At 37.1% G+C, this 15,430-nt stretch overlaps 1 protein-coding gene across 1 annotated transcript in view; it reads right to left on the reverse strand.

Annotated features, from left to right (window-relative positions):
• The window catches only part of MALRD1 (MAM and LDL receptor class A domain containing 1), a 292,669-nt gene that overhangs the window by 244,912 nt on the left and 32,327 nt on the right, over positions 1-15,430 (reverse strand). Inside the window, exons 9-11 of the mRNA XM_075495520.1 lie at positions 15,163-15,370; positions 7,122-7,268; positions 4,003-4,112 (exon numbers count right to left, since the gene is read on the reverse strand). Of these exons, the coding sequence (XP_075351635.1) occupies positions 4,003-4,112; positions 7,122-7,268; positions 15,163-15,370 (465 nt within the window). The remainder of the gene's footprint in view (positions 1-4,002; positions 4,113-7,121; positions 7,269-15,162; positions 15,371-15,430) is intronic.

The following is a 15,430-nucleotide window of genomic DNA, read 5'->3' on the forward strand; positions in this document are numbered from 1 at the left end:
TTTTTTTCCTTCCTCCTGAGTCCTTCCTGCTTCTTCACATAGTGAAAGACTAAAATTTTCTTCAACTGCAGACTCTTTGCTTCCCTGCAAAAGCCTTGATAACACTTGAATCTTCGTGAAGGTAAAACAAGAGCTGTAAAAGTAGCTCTTCCCACCCAGTTCTCCGCCCATCTTCATATGACCTTACACTGTGAATCTTGGAACATCACACTACAGAGAGAAAGTTTCCTTTTATTTTTTCATGTTATATCTACTTCTAAACAGCGTTAAAGAATACAGACCATTTTGGGCTAATAGCCAAAAGAAACTTATGTATTTTTTTGCAAGACAATAACAGATATGAGAAAACCCATCTTTAGCCTCAGGACAAACACAGATGTATGTGTTAGCCAGCTTTCAGTTAGACATGAGACAATTAAAGTCTTTTAGTTGAGCAAGACAGCTGACACAATAGACCGTACAGGTTGTGGAAAAGCATTATGTTAGGGACGGTTACAGGCAAAACAGCCTTAGGGTTGTGGTGTAATTTTTATTTAATTTAATTTCTTGTGAATTAACGTAAATTTCTAATCACTGGTTGAATTACTGAGAAAAAAAGAAAAAAAGAAAAAAAGAAAACAAACACTTAAACACAAACTTGAGCAAACACCTTTCCTCCCCCTTCCCCAGGCCAGTTTAAGCCAAACACTTAGCCTGCTCCCTTCCTAGTCTTAATTTCCCTATTTTTTGCTGCAGGTTACACTCAGTCTGGCCCAATTCTTTTGGTAGGGCAACAGGTGGAGCAGGAGGTTGGTCGTGTTAGCCTGCTCTCCTCCTTGTTTGTCCCCCAGAGTTCTTTTTTGTTTTTTTCTTTTGGTTTTTTTTTTTTCTATTTTTTTTTTCATTTTTCAGGGAAGTAATAGTTTAAGAGTAACCAGATTCTGAGAGGAGTCTTTTCTTCAATAAATTATCACATTAGCATCTCTGTTAAAGCTGTAGACCCTTAGTGTGCCAAGGAAGTTGAAGAACAGGATTGATGAATTTGAGAAGTCCTTACATTCAAATCATTGACTAATAATCTGAAAATCATGTTTGTGGATTCACTACTTTTCGCCTGGCCCTGAATTTAATCCATAAAATTGGCAAATACACCAAAGACACAACATCTGTTATGTATGAAGGTAGAGTTTCTTTTTGCTTGTGTTACATAGTACAAGGTAGATCAGTGGTTACTGGTGAAAATATTCTTGTTACAACACATTGTTACTTTTTAATGTCTTCTGGCTTCTGGCTTATTAATAAATTGAAATACTTTCATGCAACTTTTTTTTCCCTACCAGAAAGCCTAAGGAATACAAAGCAGCAGGTATAGAAACACTTTTCAAAATGAGCTGTTTGAAGAACTATACCCTAAACAACCTAGATGTAAGTTTTATGTTTATAAAACAGCTTTTCAAACAAATTTGTGTTCTCATTACATAAGAAATAATATTACCCTCCCTCTCTATGTCTACATGTCTACTTTACAATGACTACTCTGTCCATTAAAGAGCCATAAACAGAGAGCTAGGACTAGAAATTTGCTTCTAGAACTCCAAAAACTTGAGCTAAATGAAGATGTTTCTTAGCTGACATCTACAGAAAGACTCAGCTACAAGAAGCTGCAGAAAGACATTACTTCTAAGCTTCAATTAGCCAGTAAGGCACAATATAAAACTGTTATCCCTGAACTCCAATTTTCTTTCTTTCCTTTTTTTTTTTTTTTAAACAACTGGAGCCAAAGAACTTGTAAGGCTATTAATAAACATAGGTCTCTTTATGTAGATGCTTTTATCTTCTCAGTGGGACATCCAACAGAGGGCAACATCTCACATTTATACACACAGAGCATAACACACCAGTACACATCCTAATGAGCAACCCCTGCTCCTTGCCTCTTTCCCAGAAATAAAAGTCTGCAGGGAAAATGTGGCAGAAAGCCATGCTTCCAGTCTTCAAAAATACTCCCTTTTCAGACATGTATAGCTGGGTAAGAACTTCCACTTGTTTTTGTTGAATCTGGGAACTTTAAATATATTGAATACGTGCATACTCAAAATTAAAATTGGTTTCTTTTCTGACTTTGAACTACAGAAATGTATGTGCATCCCTGCTGCATTTGTATTTAGTTTGAATGCAGACCAAATTCTGCGGTAGATCTAAGCAGAATGATTCATTGATTCAGATACCAGTTGTGCCCTGTTCACCTTAAGGAGTTCTAAGATAAATTAATCTGAACCTGAAAGGTGCTTATCTACTCAGTATCAAAGTCTACAAAAAAGATATGAAACTGCCTGAACGAATGCATTGTGCGTACAAAGACAGTTGGTATCCCAGGAGTAACGCAATATGCAGGGCTCCGATGGGATGCTGCGAGGCCTTCTGTGTCCCCTGCCACAGCATTCTGCTTGATTTCATTCTGCATCTATTTAATTTCTGATTCTTTACAACACTAAGAAGCCATGTGAAGATTAAGAACTGAGAGAGTGCATTAAACAACAGCAAAGCATTGTTCTTAAATTGTTTAAGAGGCTTCTACTCCTCAGCTGCAAGTTGCAGCTATTCAGTTGAGATTTGGTAACTCATGTGCATAGTCCTAAGTCAGCTACAGTCTCAAGTAAAACAGGTTTATCTAAGCCAACACTTATTTCAGTCCCTTACACTAGAAAAAACCTAAGAAGCCTAGGTCCTGCTAGAATAAAATTCTGCTATTTGTTGGGCCTTCTAAGTGCAGTTCCTCAACACATTATTTTCTGACATTTTTATTTTTGAAAAAAGTTTTCCTAAGTGAAATTACAGTTTCTGTTCTACACTGAGCCTGAAAAATTAAGCAACCAGTCTAAATTTTATTTTGTTTCTCTAAGGTCTTTTTTTGCCACTGAATACAATAACATTATTTTGGCATGCTTTCCCTATCTTTTCCTTTTCTTTGTGACTTCTTAAATCAGGAGGCATTATGCAGTAGCAGGAAAAACATAACATCATAACTACACAATTTAGCTTCTCCCCAGTATGGCATAAGCTTTGAAAAGTTATGGGATAGAAAACAAAAAAAGCCTCAGAAAAAAAAAAAATAAACAAAAACCCAATAACTTATAAAACTGTACAACATCTATTCACTTTATTCAGTGGCCAAAAGGATGAACAAAAATACAGCTGGGAATATTTTCTTGTATGTATATTTCTTTAATAATATAATTATATATATTTAATATATTTCTTCAAGTTCTGTTTTAACAATACATATGTTGTTGAAAATTCCAACATTCTAGTTATAAAACTGTATTTTCTTTTGCATCTAAGACTTTTCTACTTTTTAGCCTTCTTGATCCATTTTTTCCAGGTAGTTTTCTAGTTTCTCCGATCAACCACCATCCTGGCTGGTTGCTTTTGCATTCCTCTGCAGAGCCACAAGACATTTGACAAAAAAAGCATTTCAAGGTAAACGCTCAAGTCCTGCACTGATCCGCTTAAAAAGCATCCTCCTCAAATCATCAGTTAAGATTTAGTACGTGTCTGGAGCATGGAAGCTAATTCTCTCCGGTCACACCAACATAGTTAATCTGTGTAGCGACTCTGAACCACAGGTCTCCTGTTAGCGACACTGGATGTGTGAGTCTTTCCTGCCTGCAGACGACAGCATGACTCTTAGTCAGCTTTTGACTGTGAGTTGATACGGCCCTGATATTGTTGTCCAGCTAGGTTTGTCACAGCATACAAAAACCTGAAGCACCTGAACATAAATCTGAGTCACCTGGTGGATGCTTTAGAAAGAATGATAATCAGATATAAAAATTTGGCAGCAAAGTAGTAAAAAGCCTGCTGCACCTCCCTCCTCGCAAAGAATTAGTCTAACTCCTTCCACTGGTATTGAAATGGAGCCAGTTTTTCAGCAGCAATGCTTACAGCATGAAGAATACCATATCTGCACATCAGGTGAGCGATAGCTTACAAAGGTGGGGACAGTAAATATTGAACTGTTACCCGGCAGCAGGAAAGCCCAGGGGACAGCTTGACAAGGAAAGGGCTCCCCAAATGAGACATGGCCATCTTTGTGCTCATCTGATGTGACCCACTGAAGTAAATGAATGCTCCTGTAAACAAAAATCAAAGAAATATGAGAAATATGTCATGCTCCAATGGCAAATAGCTACCTCAGAGAGGTAACTATGTGCTCCATGAGGCATCTAAAGCTTATTCATAAATGTAAACAAATGAAACAGCTTTGCCGTCAGTTCAGTCGCTGTGGATAAACAAGGAGGGTCTTGTAACAGGCTGCGACAACCAGTGTCTATGTAGGCAAAGACAAAATAGAATTGCTAAACAATCCTGCCTGGTTCCTCTGCAGTAAAATTAACTGACTGACTGAACCTGAAGATGAGGAAAGAGGGAGAAGGAAAAAGGGGTATTTGGGCAGCCATTGCTAAGGCTACCCTCTCGTGGTGCCTGCAAGCGCTTAAACCTGAGGAAGTAAATACAGAGCCCTGCAAAGGGAGTTCAGATGTTGTTTCTGTGCCTTTACTGTGCAGACTCACTGGATGTATTACTTTATCTGCCCTCTTCAGGCAAAAACCTTAAGACCTCCGTCCTCCAAACGCTACAACTACTTTGCATGGTGCCCTTCTGCTCTCCTCACAGGCTGGGGAGAGCGAAGGCATGGCAGGAGCTGCCATAGAGTGCCCTGGAGATCAAACAGCATAGACCTCAGCTGGGATCTCTAAATGACATGTTTTAATTGGCTTAAATAATGTTTCAAACAGAATTTAGAACAAAAATTAATTTCCTTTAGGGTACAGTATTCACTCTCAGTGCAGCCCAGCCAGTTTTAAGCATGCTAACAATGTTACAGACCATGGGAGCCAATGGAATAAGCTATATTTTCTCATGGGGTCCACAGACTTGACATTGTTGTCTGTGCTAGTGGGGATGAAAGCTTAATTAAAGATCTAATCTGAACTCTGGCAAACGAACTGCCTTTGGATTTGAACTACAGCAGATGTGCTTCAGACAAAGGTAGGGAAGGATAAACATCTTCAAGGGGCCCTAAAGCAGCATATTTTGAATGCCGTCAGTACTGCCTTCACTGAATACTGAGACTTTTTCATGAAAGTCTATGCAAAACAACACTAAAGGCTCAGTCTTGTTTGCACATTGATATTACACATATTGCCTTACATCTTGGAAAATCAGCTATTGTGCTGCCACAGTCATACTCCTTAGCCATTTATTTCCCATGGATACATAATGAAGCAGAGGGTTAAGTCCAGCCCCATGTGAATAATCGCACTGCTTTAGCAAGGCTGGCACAAAGAGGTAACCGTTACAGTTCCTTGTACAAACAGGCGTGCTGCGCTCTGCAGCGCGAGGGAAGCTCCCCTCATTGGAATGCAAGGGGACTTCAAAGGATCCTCTTTAATTTGCAGCTGAGGCTCTACAGTAGCCTTGTTAAGATCTTCATTAATCAAAATTTGCTGCTGCCCTCCCCAGGAGAGAAGAAAGATGAACATTCTGCGGGATCACAAGCAACTGTTGCAACCTGACGGACCTTGATTTAATGTTGGCAAAAACTTGCTCATATTCTGGAAGCCTAATTCTAAAGCTGTGATGTGGCCGTAGCAGGCACAGTGATAGATGGGTACAAAACCACCTCAGAAAGATCTTTGCAATAACTTATATGGGGAATGCACCATTACTGGGCTTGAGAGGTGCTGCATGGTAACCTCAAGATCCGCTTGAGGCTTCAACGTGCAGCAACATATAAGGATGTGAATCTAGCTTGTAATGAGTCAGGTATCGAAATAGCTTAAGTGCAGCAGCACATAGTTCCATATGGGCTAATTTAACATGCTGCTTAGGCTGAAGAGCAGATGTTTCTACCAGCAGCCTTCATTATGACCACATTACACCTCAGATCTCACCAGCACCTAGAATAACCCATATGGGAAAGTCACAGGCATATGCCTGCACAGTGCCTTTCTCCAGAGCTGTGAGTTTTCGGAAGCTGTGACACAGTAACGTTTGCAGACAATGCAGTAATGCAGATCGAGTGCCACTCTAGAGAGACAATAAAATGAAATATCAAATAGCTGGTGAGAAAGTGAATAGCAGCTTTGGTGCACTTCATCACTTGGGGATCAGTGGAAAAAAAGGCATACGATTGTGCTGTTAGAGTTATTATATAGCATGCACACGCATACTTGCACCCCACTAGGGTTTGCTCGGGCAAATTTTAATCCTGGAATTCCTCTACCTTTGAACGCTCATGGTGGAATACTTAATATTTCACATTCCTTTAACATGAACATGGGAGAAAAGTGTGGAGGTTTGGCTGTAAGATGATATACATCATTAAAAAAATTTAACTTAAAGGGGTATTGGACTGTAACCCAGATTTTAAAGTAATCTAATCTCCACTGGAAGCAGTGCAATAGATACGTTTTAATAAACTTAAAGTAACGGAATATTTGCCAATATTATTTGACAATGAAAAACATGCCAGGCAGTTTTAGTTTTATACAGTGCACTGTAATAACATTTTAATTTTGGAAAAATACTTTAAAACAGCCCTCTACTGCAATAAACTTTTTCCAGCTGAATGCACTGTATAGCAACTATGGGCTGAAGGAAGAACAACTGTTCAAAGAACATTACACTCACTCTGTTTTTCCCAGACAAAACTGATTAATTTACCTGCACTCTACAAAAAGCTACGGTGACATTTTGTCCAAATAATATTTTCAAGAATGGCCCCTGTCTGAATATTGGGTACAAAGATGCTTGTCATATGCTTGAACAAAGTTAGCTGTGTCAGTTCAAAGGCCAGTATCTCAAAAAACTAAAGGCTGGACCTAGTCTCATACCTCATTGATTGTCCCAGCAGAAAATGAAGGTTACAAAGGCATAGTAACCTAATCACATTTAAGAAAGAGCATCCCCGAAAGACGAGCTATCTGTAACGTTACCTAAGTTATCTATATACTATGTAGCACCCATTTGAAATCAGTTTTTATTATCAATCTATCCCCATTTACAAGTACAAATACTCATCACAGAAGGAGGAAAATAATAAATAATAATAATAATAATAATAATAGAAATCTCACCATGTCCAGTATTAGTTGTATGACCTCTGCCAGGGAGTCTCCTGTCAAGGGGAGCCTGTTCCTTCATTATGTTCCAGTCAGCATCACCTACGCTTAGTGGCTTCCATCCACACAGGTCAGTCTCAAAATCACATATAGTATAATTAGCTGTTGTAAGAACAACAACAATAAGAGATCATTAAGTTGAATTTACTGCAACAGTTTAATGCCAGAACTATGACTATTTTGTATTTAGACGTACAAGGAGTCTTAAAGAAGCACTGGTACGTTTCACTGAAATCCAGATTATTGTGATGGAGAAAAAGTTCTAGAATACAGGTAACAGATCAGGCAGGCCCTTCTCAGTCAAACTCAGAACCATGAAGGAAACCACCTATAAGAGAATAAACTATATCATATTAAAGATGAGATCTGTACCTAGGTTGCTGATAGATTATGGAAGTAGTATTATATATTTTTAAAAGATGACTTGTACTGGAAAGTTAATTATGATTGTGTAGAAAAAATCAAATGTATTTAGTGCTTTAAATATACTGAAATTAAAGATGAATTAAGCTTCCACTTAATTTATTTTTGAAAATGAGATTTAAATTTATGAATTATTTAGGTCTCCTAGAAATTTTTATTGCAAAGTAAAAGACCATTATTTCAGTTGGTATAGATTAGACCAACTTAAACTGTATAACAATCTCACACACTCTTTCATTTCTTGAGCGAAATTAATTATTTTCATAAGAAAATAGTGTAATCTTAAGAGTTTTCTTTCCTAGTCCAGAACAGCTTCCCAAAGTGCTACACTTAACTCTTTGGGTTATTTATCGCAATGGAAAAAATCGCTTTTGAACTATACTTGGCACTTTCCAGACTTCATGGCACATTTATCCGGACATATCAGCCTCAGACATGATTATACACATTACTCCAATTTTCAGATTGTACAAAACCAAAATGAAATGCATCTTTGTTGAAACACCACGGCAGTAAAGCTCCATAGGAAAAGTCTTCCTGGTATAAAGAGGTTATTTGAGCAGTTAAATTTTAAAGTACAAAATAAATCACAAATATCAGTATATCTCATCTGGATTCACTATATACATTAAAATTCAATGGAGCATGCTGTTCTGTTTAGTGCAGTATATTAGTTAAATATGAAACTTGGTTACCTTATTTAATTACAGAATTCTCATGCTTTTGACAAGGTACCTTGTTAATTAGACTTCAATTGCTAATATATTAAGGTAGAATATGCAAATTGATATCCAAAGACTAAGCTGTTTTGCTGCATGGTAATTAATACTATGTCTAGGCATTGTACTTTCCTTAGCTAAGCAGTCTTTAGAGAACCAATGTGACACAAAAAAGCAGACATTCTTTGCTTAAACATTTCTTTCCTCTGGCCTCCCTAAACCCTGCAAAAGGTCTTCTGCGTAAGAAGCTGACTGCAGTGGCTGCATAGTAATACCGAAAAAGACGTCAATAAATGACCATGTAGACACAAAGAGCTTACTCTGTTGTACACTAAGCTACCCAAAACCTGTTCCTGGAAGGAAAATGCCAGGCCAAAGTAAATAATGGTTTAAATATGAAAGAGACATCAAGATGGCATTAATGATTAATATTTTACAGCTCAATAAGTTATTTAACATGGGGGGGGGGTTTATTATTATTTTCTTTTAACTAGAGGTACTTAGGACCATGAGAAGAATTGTTATCGCAATATGAAGAACAACGTCTTTCATGTGCTGATGACACCAGATCTGTCCATTTAACGTGGCTCAACACCAGGCTCAGGGTTTTTCACTGACTCATACTGAAAAGCTGACTGTTGAAGCTACATTTGGAAATTGTGTACTAAAAGAATTGGTGAAGCAGCAAGGCTGTGATCAGATGGAGCCCATCACTGCCCTTGATGGTCAACAGGAAGAGAGAAGTCTGGTGAAGTAATCATTTCTTACATTGGTAGCCACTAGTACAATTTTTTCTAACACTATGGGTTTAGAAAGAAATGTATAAACATCATCTTTTAGGTTGAATATACAAGCAGTGGGAAAACAAACAAACAAAAAAAATGACATGCACACACAAAAAGACACAATTCCAAATCTAATTATTTTGCCCAGTCATTTTTTCAAACTTTATTCAAGTCTGAACACAATTATAAAGGTAGGAAGAACATTCATAGTGGTGTGCTTTTGGGGTTTTTCCTGGGAGGAGGAGGGAATGGGCAATAACATAATGCGGCTCCAGTTCACTAAATGTGATGATGTTACCATGTTTTAGATGCTACTATTATTTTTTTTTTTATTGCACCTGTCATTTAAAGTGGCAAGGTCTATACAAATATCCAGTCGTGCAGAGACACTGGGCCAGTCACTTATCAAGCCCAAGCGTTCCACCATATGTAGTTTCTGGAAGTGATACTTAATTTTTAGAAGTATTAATATCTTAGAGAACAGCTAGGCTATAAATGTGAGTGAAACCCAATTGTCCGAGTTAACAGTTTGACTTAAATTTTATCCCTACTTAATTCTAAAAACTTAAGGGGTGCTTGTAAATGTTTAGTCAAGCTTGAAAAAAAGGTTCTGTGCTTTGGCTGAAACCCAAATCCAAGTGAGACAGTTTCTCAGTGTATTTTTTCATTGCTCAAACATTAATAAACTTTGAGAAATGCTCCTTTCCTGTCAAAACAGTGCATATTTTTTATTATTCACAGCCTTTTTCTACATTTTTATTTGAACTTTCAAGTGATTATAGGGAATGCTTCACTATCCATAGTTGGAAAATAAATGACTGCACAACCTATATTTTTTGAGGAGTCATACTGCACTTATGTAAGTTAAACAGACATAAAGCATATTTCTGGTATATTATGTCCTTTCCTACTGCACTTCTTACCATCAGAACCTATGTTTTTTATTTCACTGGGAAGATTTCACTGGATTCAAATCCAGAAAGATTTTTCTACATTCTGAAAGTAAAACCAGTTAATTCTCATTTTTGGACATTCATCTATTTATAATTCAGCAAAACAGAAAGGAAATTAGAAAGGAAATAACAACCTGCATTCATTTTAATAATAAGCCAAATTTGGAAACTAATTTTTTTTTTTTTTTTCATATGGGTATATCAGTATATCTCAACTAGTCAGGGAGTAAATTATTACACCTGTTCTGCAAAAACAATGACTTCAGGATGTAACCAGGAGAAAAAAATGTTCCCCAAACACATCTCCTTGAATTTCAAGAAATAAGTGGAGCTTAGTAAAGCCATAAAATACACTGGAAAGATTTTTCAATTAATATGAACCAGTTTTCCATATGTTTTTTTTAAAAAAAAAAAAAAAAAAAAGAAACAGGACAAAGCACATATTCCAAGAGCACTAGGAGGTTAAATGGAAATGTTTTTTCTTTGACTAGCTTACTCTACCTGTCCCAGCTCCTCTTGATCCTCCTGGGGGGAAAAAAAAGCAGTCCTGTTAGCTAGGCTGGGTTACCAGCCAATTAACGCTTCAGCTTTGCTAGCCTGCAACTGGATGAAGCTTTTCAATCCTACTCTGGCAGCTCAATCAATTGAACACAGCTGGGGACACACAGCTTGCCTCTCCATCAGGCTGGTGTTTCCCTGATAATAGCACTGAATGAGGAGGGCTGCTACCCTTGCTCAGTGTGGCAGCACCCAAGCTCCTTAAGAATTTGGGATATAAACTATCTGTATGATCAACAACCAAAGCACCTCTGTGTGAATACTTTGCAATTAATATTTTGTCATTTCTGGCTAACATTTAATGTCATTTTGGGAAGGGGAAGGGTTATGCACATACCTTCTTACTGACTAACCATGCACATTCCCTACCAGTTTGTGATTCATTTTATTATCTAGAATTTGTTAAAGGGTTCATGCAGAAAGATCACAGATGGCCATAGGTCATCTAGCTTGAACTTCCATATGTCATAAGTCATTAGACAGATCTCTCATAATACCCTAGTCCCTTGGGTGAGATGACCTCATCTCCTTCTGAAGCTACTCAGTTACCTTGCTTAGGGTTAAGAGACTGGTGGGAGAGGTGGTGGTAAGAGAATCTCATGTCAGCCCTGGGTCTGCAGAGGGTATGCTTTCTTTGAGTTAACTGTTCTGGTGAAACACAAAGGCAATGCTGCACAGTGTTCATAAGCAATGAAGCTGCCTGTGAAAATAATATGGGTGTACTTCTTTTTCTCCACATGTACGTACAAGATTGATGGACAGATACTGACAATTTCAGACAATTAATGTGTCACAGGAAACACAAATGTGTAGTAAAACAAATGTTTCAGACTAAAAAATTCTCTTTCTACTTTAAAGTTGAATGGTAATAAAAGGATTTGCATATGTGTTGATCTACTGTAGAAAGTTTCAAGGATTTGCAACTGTAAATTGCTATAGTGTAAATGAAATGCAGTAAAAGGTACACGGCTATAAAATTATACAAGTTTCCTTCATTCTACATATTTTCTATTCATAAATTATACAAATCCTATGAAAGGCTGAGAATATTTAAGCTAATACTAGAGATGCAAAATTAAAGCCAGAAGAGTTAAAGACAGGTGTTTTAAGGAAGCCTCTAATTAGGCTAAATGGAAGGTGATGTTCTTTCAGGAACAGCTGTAGGATGTCCCACCCCACAATCATTTTGAATCTACATGAATGCTGATGAGTAGGCAATTTCCAGAAACACTACTGTATCAAAACATGATATCACTTGAAAATAGCAAGCGCTTCCTAGACTTCTTGCCAAGTTGCTAGGATTCCTAGCTATTGATTTATTTGTGATGTTTTTATCTGTATTGTGTATGTTACACACAAATAATGCATAATAATAGTAAGTATAGTGCTTGAAATATTTGTTATTTGGCATAGCATTTAGTGCAAAACTTCCTTTATGTTAGGTAGGAAATAAAGAAAAGGCATCAGCACGAAAAGGGTCTTTTTAATCTTTGAAATGATCCAAGTACTGTATCTCACTTTCTCAGTTTTGACTATATTAACTAGGTTTTGATCATTTATTATCAGTCACTGTGAAATAAGAAATTTAGAAGTGATCTCAAATAAGTGTTGTCATATAAGACGTAATGAAAATGTAGAATTTAATACTAAAAACATTAATTTCATAATTTGTCACTTCATTAGATTCATTGATTTCAATAAAACTACTCAAATAAAGATAGTTACTCGTGCATAAGTGTTTCCCAGACAAGTTCCTAATTTTTTGAGACTTTTAAGTCTCATATACTTAGATATATATTTATATAAATGGGCAGAGATTAAATAGAAAGTTTAAGAAGCATTGTAAAACATATTTGTTCCTGTAATAAATTGCATTATTATAAGACCATTCATGCCAAGTTAACATGAGCAAAGAGAAACATTATTTTTCCTTCCCCATTATAATGAAACAAAGAAAATTCTCAAAGAAGAGGGAAATCCTTCACATTGCTAAGTAACAGCTGTCCGCCTTTGTTTTCATTCAGTATGGAGATCTGTCAGCTCTATCAGTACATGAGAGTACTTCATCAAAGGAAACTGCTGAGGATGTGTCCAAGGATAGATACTAAAATACCTAAAAGAACAGAAGCTAAAATATGCACTATTGTACCAGATAGGAATTTTTACTGAAAATGAATGTGAATAAATGTAGTGCACTCTAAATATCACAGAGGACAATTTCAAGATCATGTGGAAAATGTACATAATGGGAGGAAAAGAACAAAGGACTGAAATAAAGGATGATTCTTCCTTTAGGTCTCTTTTGTTCGAGACTGCAGAAAATGTCAGAAAGATGAATTTTCTAAGTTGCCCAAACTGCTGAAGAGCTACATTCCATGTTTAGGGTCCTCTTTCCTGAAAAGGAGTGTATGAAATATCCAAGACAATATTAGCCATTAAAATGGGCCAACTTTAAAAACAGTTATTGTTATTTTAAAGGTGGCTATTTTTTTATTTTCTTTCTTCTCAGCCAGTAGTCAGAGCAACATACAACTGTTACGAGTTAGTTATATTTTAGAAAAGCACCTTTTTTCACCCTTTTTTGAGAGGATGAGTATACTTTTGTGCGCTGCTGCAACAAAATGATACATCTTTAACCTGCGAATGCCTCAACGCAGAGTGAAGCACACAATCCCTATGTCTCATGTTCAACTGAGTGTGATATTTTCTTTAAATTGAAATACACTAGGAGTTAGTGGAGAATCAGTGCCACGTGGTAAACCAAAGGTAACTGCAGAGGCAGCAGCAGACCGTGGAGCGCTAGGCAGAGCTATTGCAGAGGGTTTTGCACTGGCTGGGCCTCCTGTCAGTCCTTGCCCCAGCACCCTAATTCTGGAGGTGCCACAAAGGACAGCGTTGAGGTCCCCAGGCCATTCTGACTTTTCTTTCTTCCACCCACTCTCTAGTTTTTCTGACCCATCCACATGGGCATGATGGAAACAATATTCTCAAGAGTGAGTCCCACAGTGATCTTTCTTTAACGCTAAAATCCTGACTATATCTAGGTCATTTCATCTTTCAGTTACACAGTGCCAATGTCCAACGTCTGAGGCACAGGGGTAAAAGTAAAATAAGAAAGGGTAACGCATTGCATGCAAAATATAATTGCCTGTAAGTCTTTAGAGTTATCTTTATTTTCACTTTGTGTAGTACTATTAACAGCTACCCTTCAACTGGGAAAGTTGTTTTTCATCCTCTTTTCAAATCTTAAAGTTATTCTTCTATATTCCCAGTCAGTATTCACCACAATCCTCTCACATTGTTACTGAAGTGGGAAGACTAAACAGCTGAGAAATAAAGTCCAATTTATAAAGTACTATTCACTTTTATTCCATCCCTCTTCCTAAAGAGCATGAGAGGGGTCTCTGCACTCCTACCAGCGCACACACACAGAGCTAGCAGCAGAGGGTCAAGTTTTGTAAAAAAGGAAAACAGATGTCTAAGTGGGATCACCTATAGACTTTAATGTTGGCTTAGACTCCACCCAGAGATAAAACAGTATAAACCTTACTATTTAAAATATAATTTCAACATTTGCACCTATTACTTATTTCAGAGATGACTCCTGCACGGTTATTTAAGTGATTGAAAAGATTAAAGGTTCAGACTGTGAGTTAAAAAAAACCTTGTAGTCACAAATAGTTCCTAAAGTCTTCTCATGAAATTTGAAAATAAAACACTACCAGTGTCCTTCATCCTGCTGTCCTGAGTGACACTAAAAATTGTAATTTCCACCTCCCAGCAGCAGTTTATATCATTACCAATATCCGAAATATGTGCACAATTTTCATCTATAACACACATTTAAGTGTTACTACCATAGGCAAATGTACATATAGATGCACGCTGTATAATCACTTTAGAATGAACAGGGTCTCTAAAGCTACTTTCACATGGAGCTCTAAAATGTTTAAGAATTATTAGAGACATCTTCCGGTAATTTTAGTTATTTTTTGTCTTGATTGTACAGTAGAAACTGTGGCTTCTAAGCAAAGTTACCTTCAACTGAAAATATCATGACAAAGATATAGCTCCTGAACTGTAGCTGATTTGATTGGTGATTTGAATCACGATGCAAATATCATGTCACCTAATGAATTTTCTGACAATAACTCATAGACAACCTAAATTAGAAAAGTGTTCAAACAACAAACCGCAAGGCAGATTTCAGTCTCTCTCAAATTAGGGAAGCAGAGGTTATAAATGTTGTATGTAGGGAATACATTTGAGAAAAAATATGCAAAATGTTCCATTTCTGCAGACACTTAAAGAATTATTATCTGGATCCAAAAAATACTGATGAGGCCAGACAGAGAAATAGAGAGCAATGGGAAGAAGAAAAATGCATGACAGAAAATGCTATGAACACTGTCACTAACCTGTACATCATTAAATATTATGGTAAAAAGAAGCTGTATAAATAATAACTAAGTTTTTTAGCCATTTCTTGGATAGATCTGTTTAGGTTTCACAATACTTTTCAGTACAATGTCCTCCTAAAGCAATGCAATTCACTTACAGCAGGCTGCTGGATCCCCACTGCTGCCGTCAGAACAATCTGGGTGAGAGTCGCGGGCTGATCCAGGCTCCGTGGACTGCGCATCAGTGCAGGTGAATTCTTCTAAGGAGCAGAAACCTGGTGGCTCTGATGGTATAACGTCCAAGAGCTGGATGCTATTCAGACAGATGAAACTTGCCCTACTCTGGAGTGTTCCTTTAAACATAAGCTGTGGATTGTTACAGTTAAAATATTTGCATTAACAGACAACAGAGAGAAACTGATTTTT

Source organism: Mycteria americana, chromosome 2 (genome assembly GCF_035582795.1).
Source record: "Mycteria americana isolate JAX WOST 10 ecotype Jacksonville Zoo and Gardens chromosome 2, USCA_MyAme_1.0, whole genome shotgun sequence".
NCBI lineage: Eukaryota > Metazoa > Chordata > Aves > Ciconiiformes > Ciconiidae > Mycteria > Mycteria americana.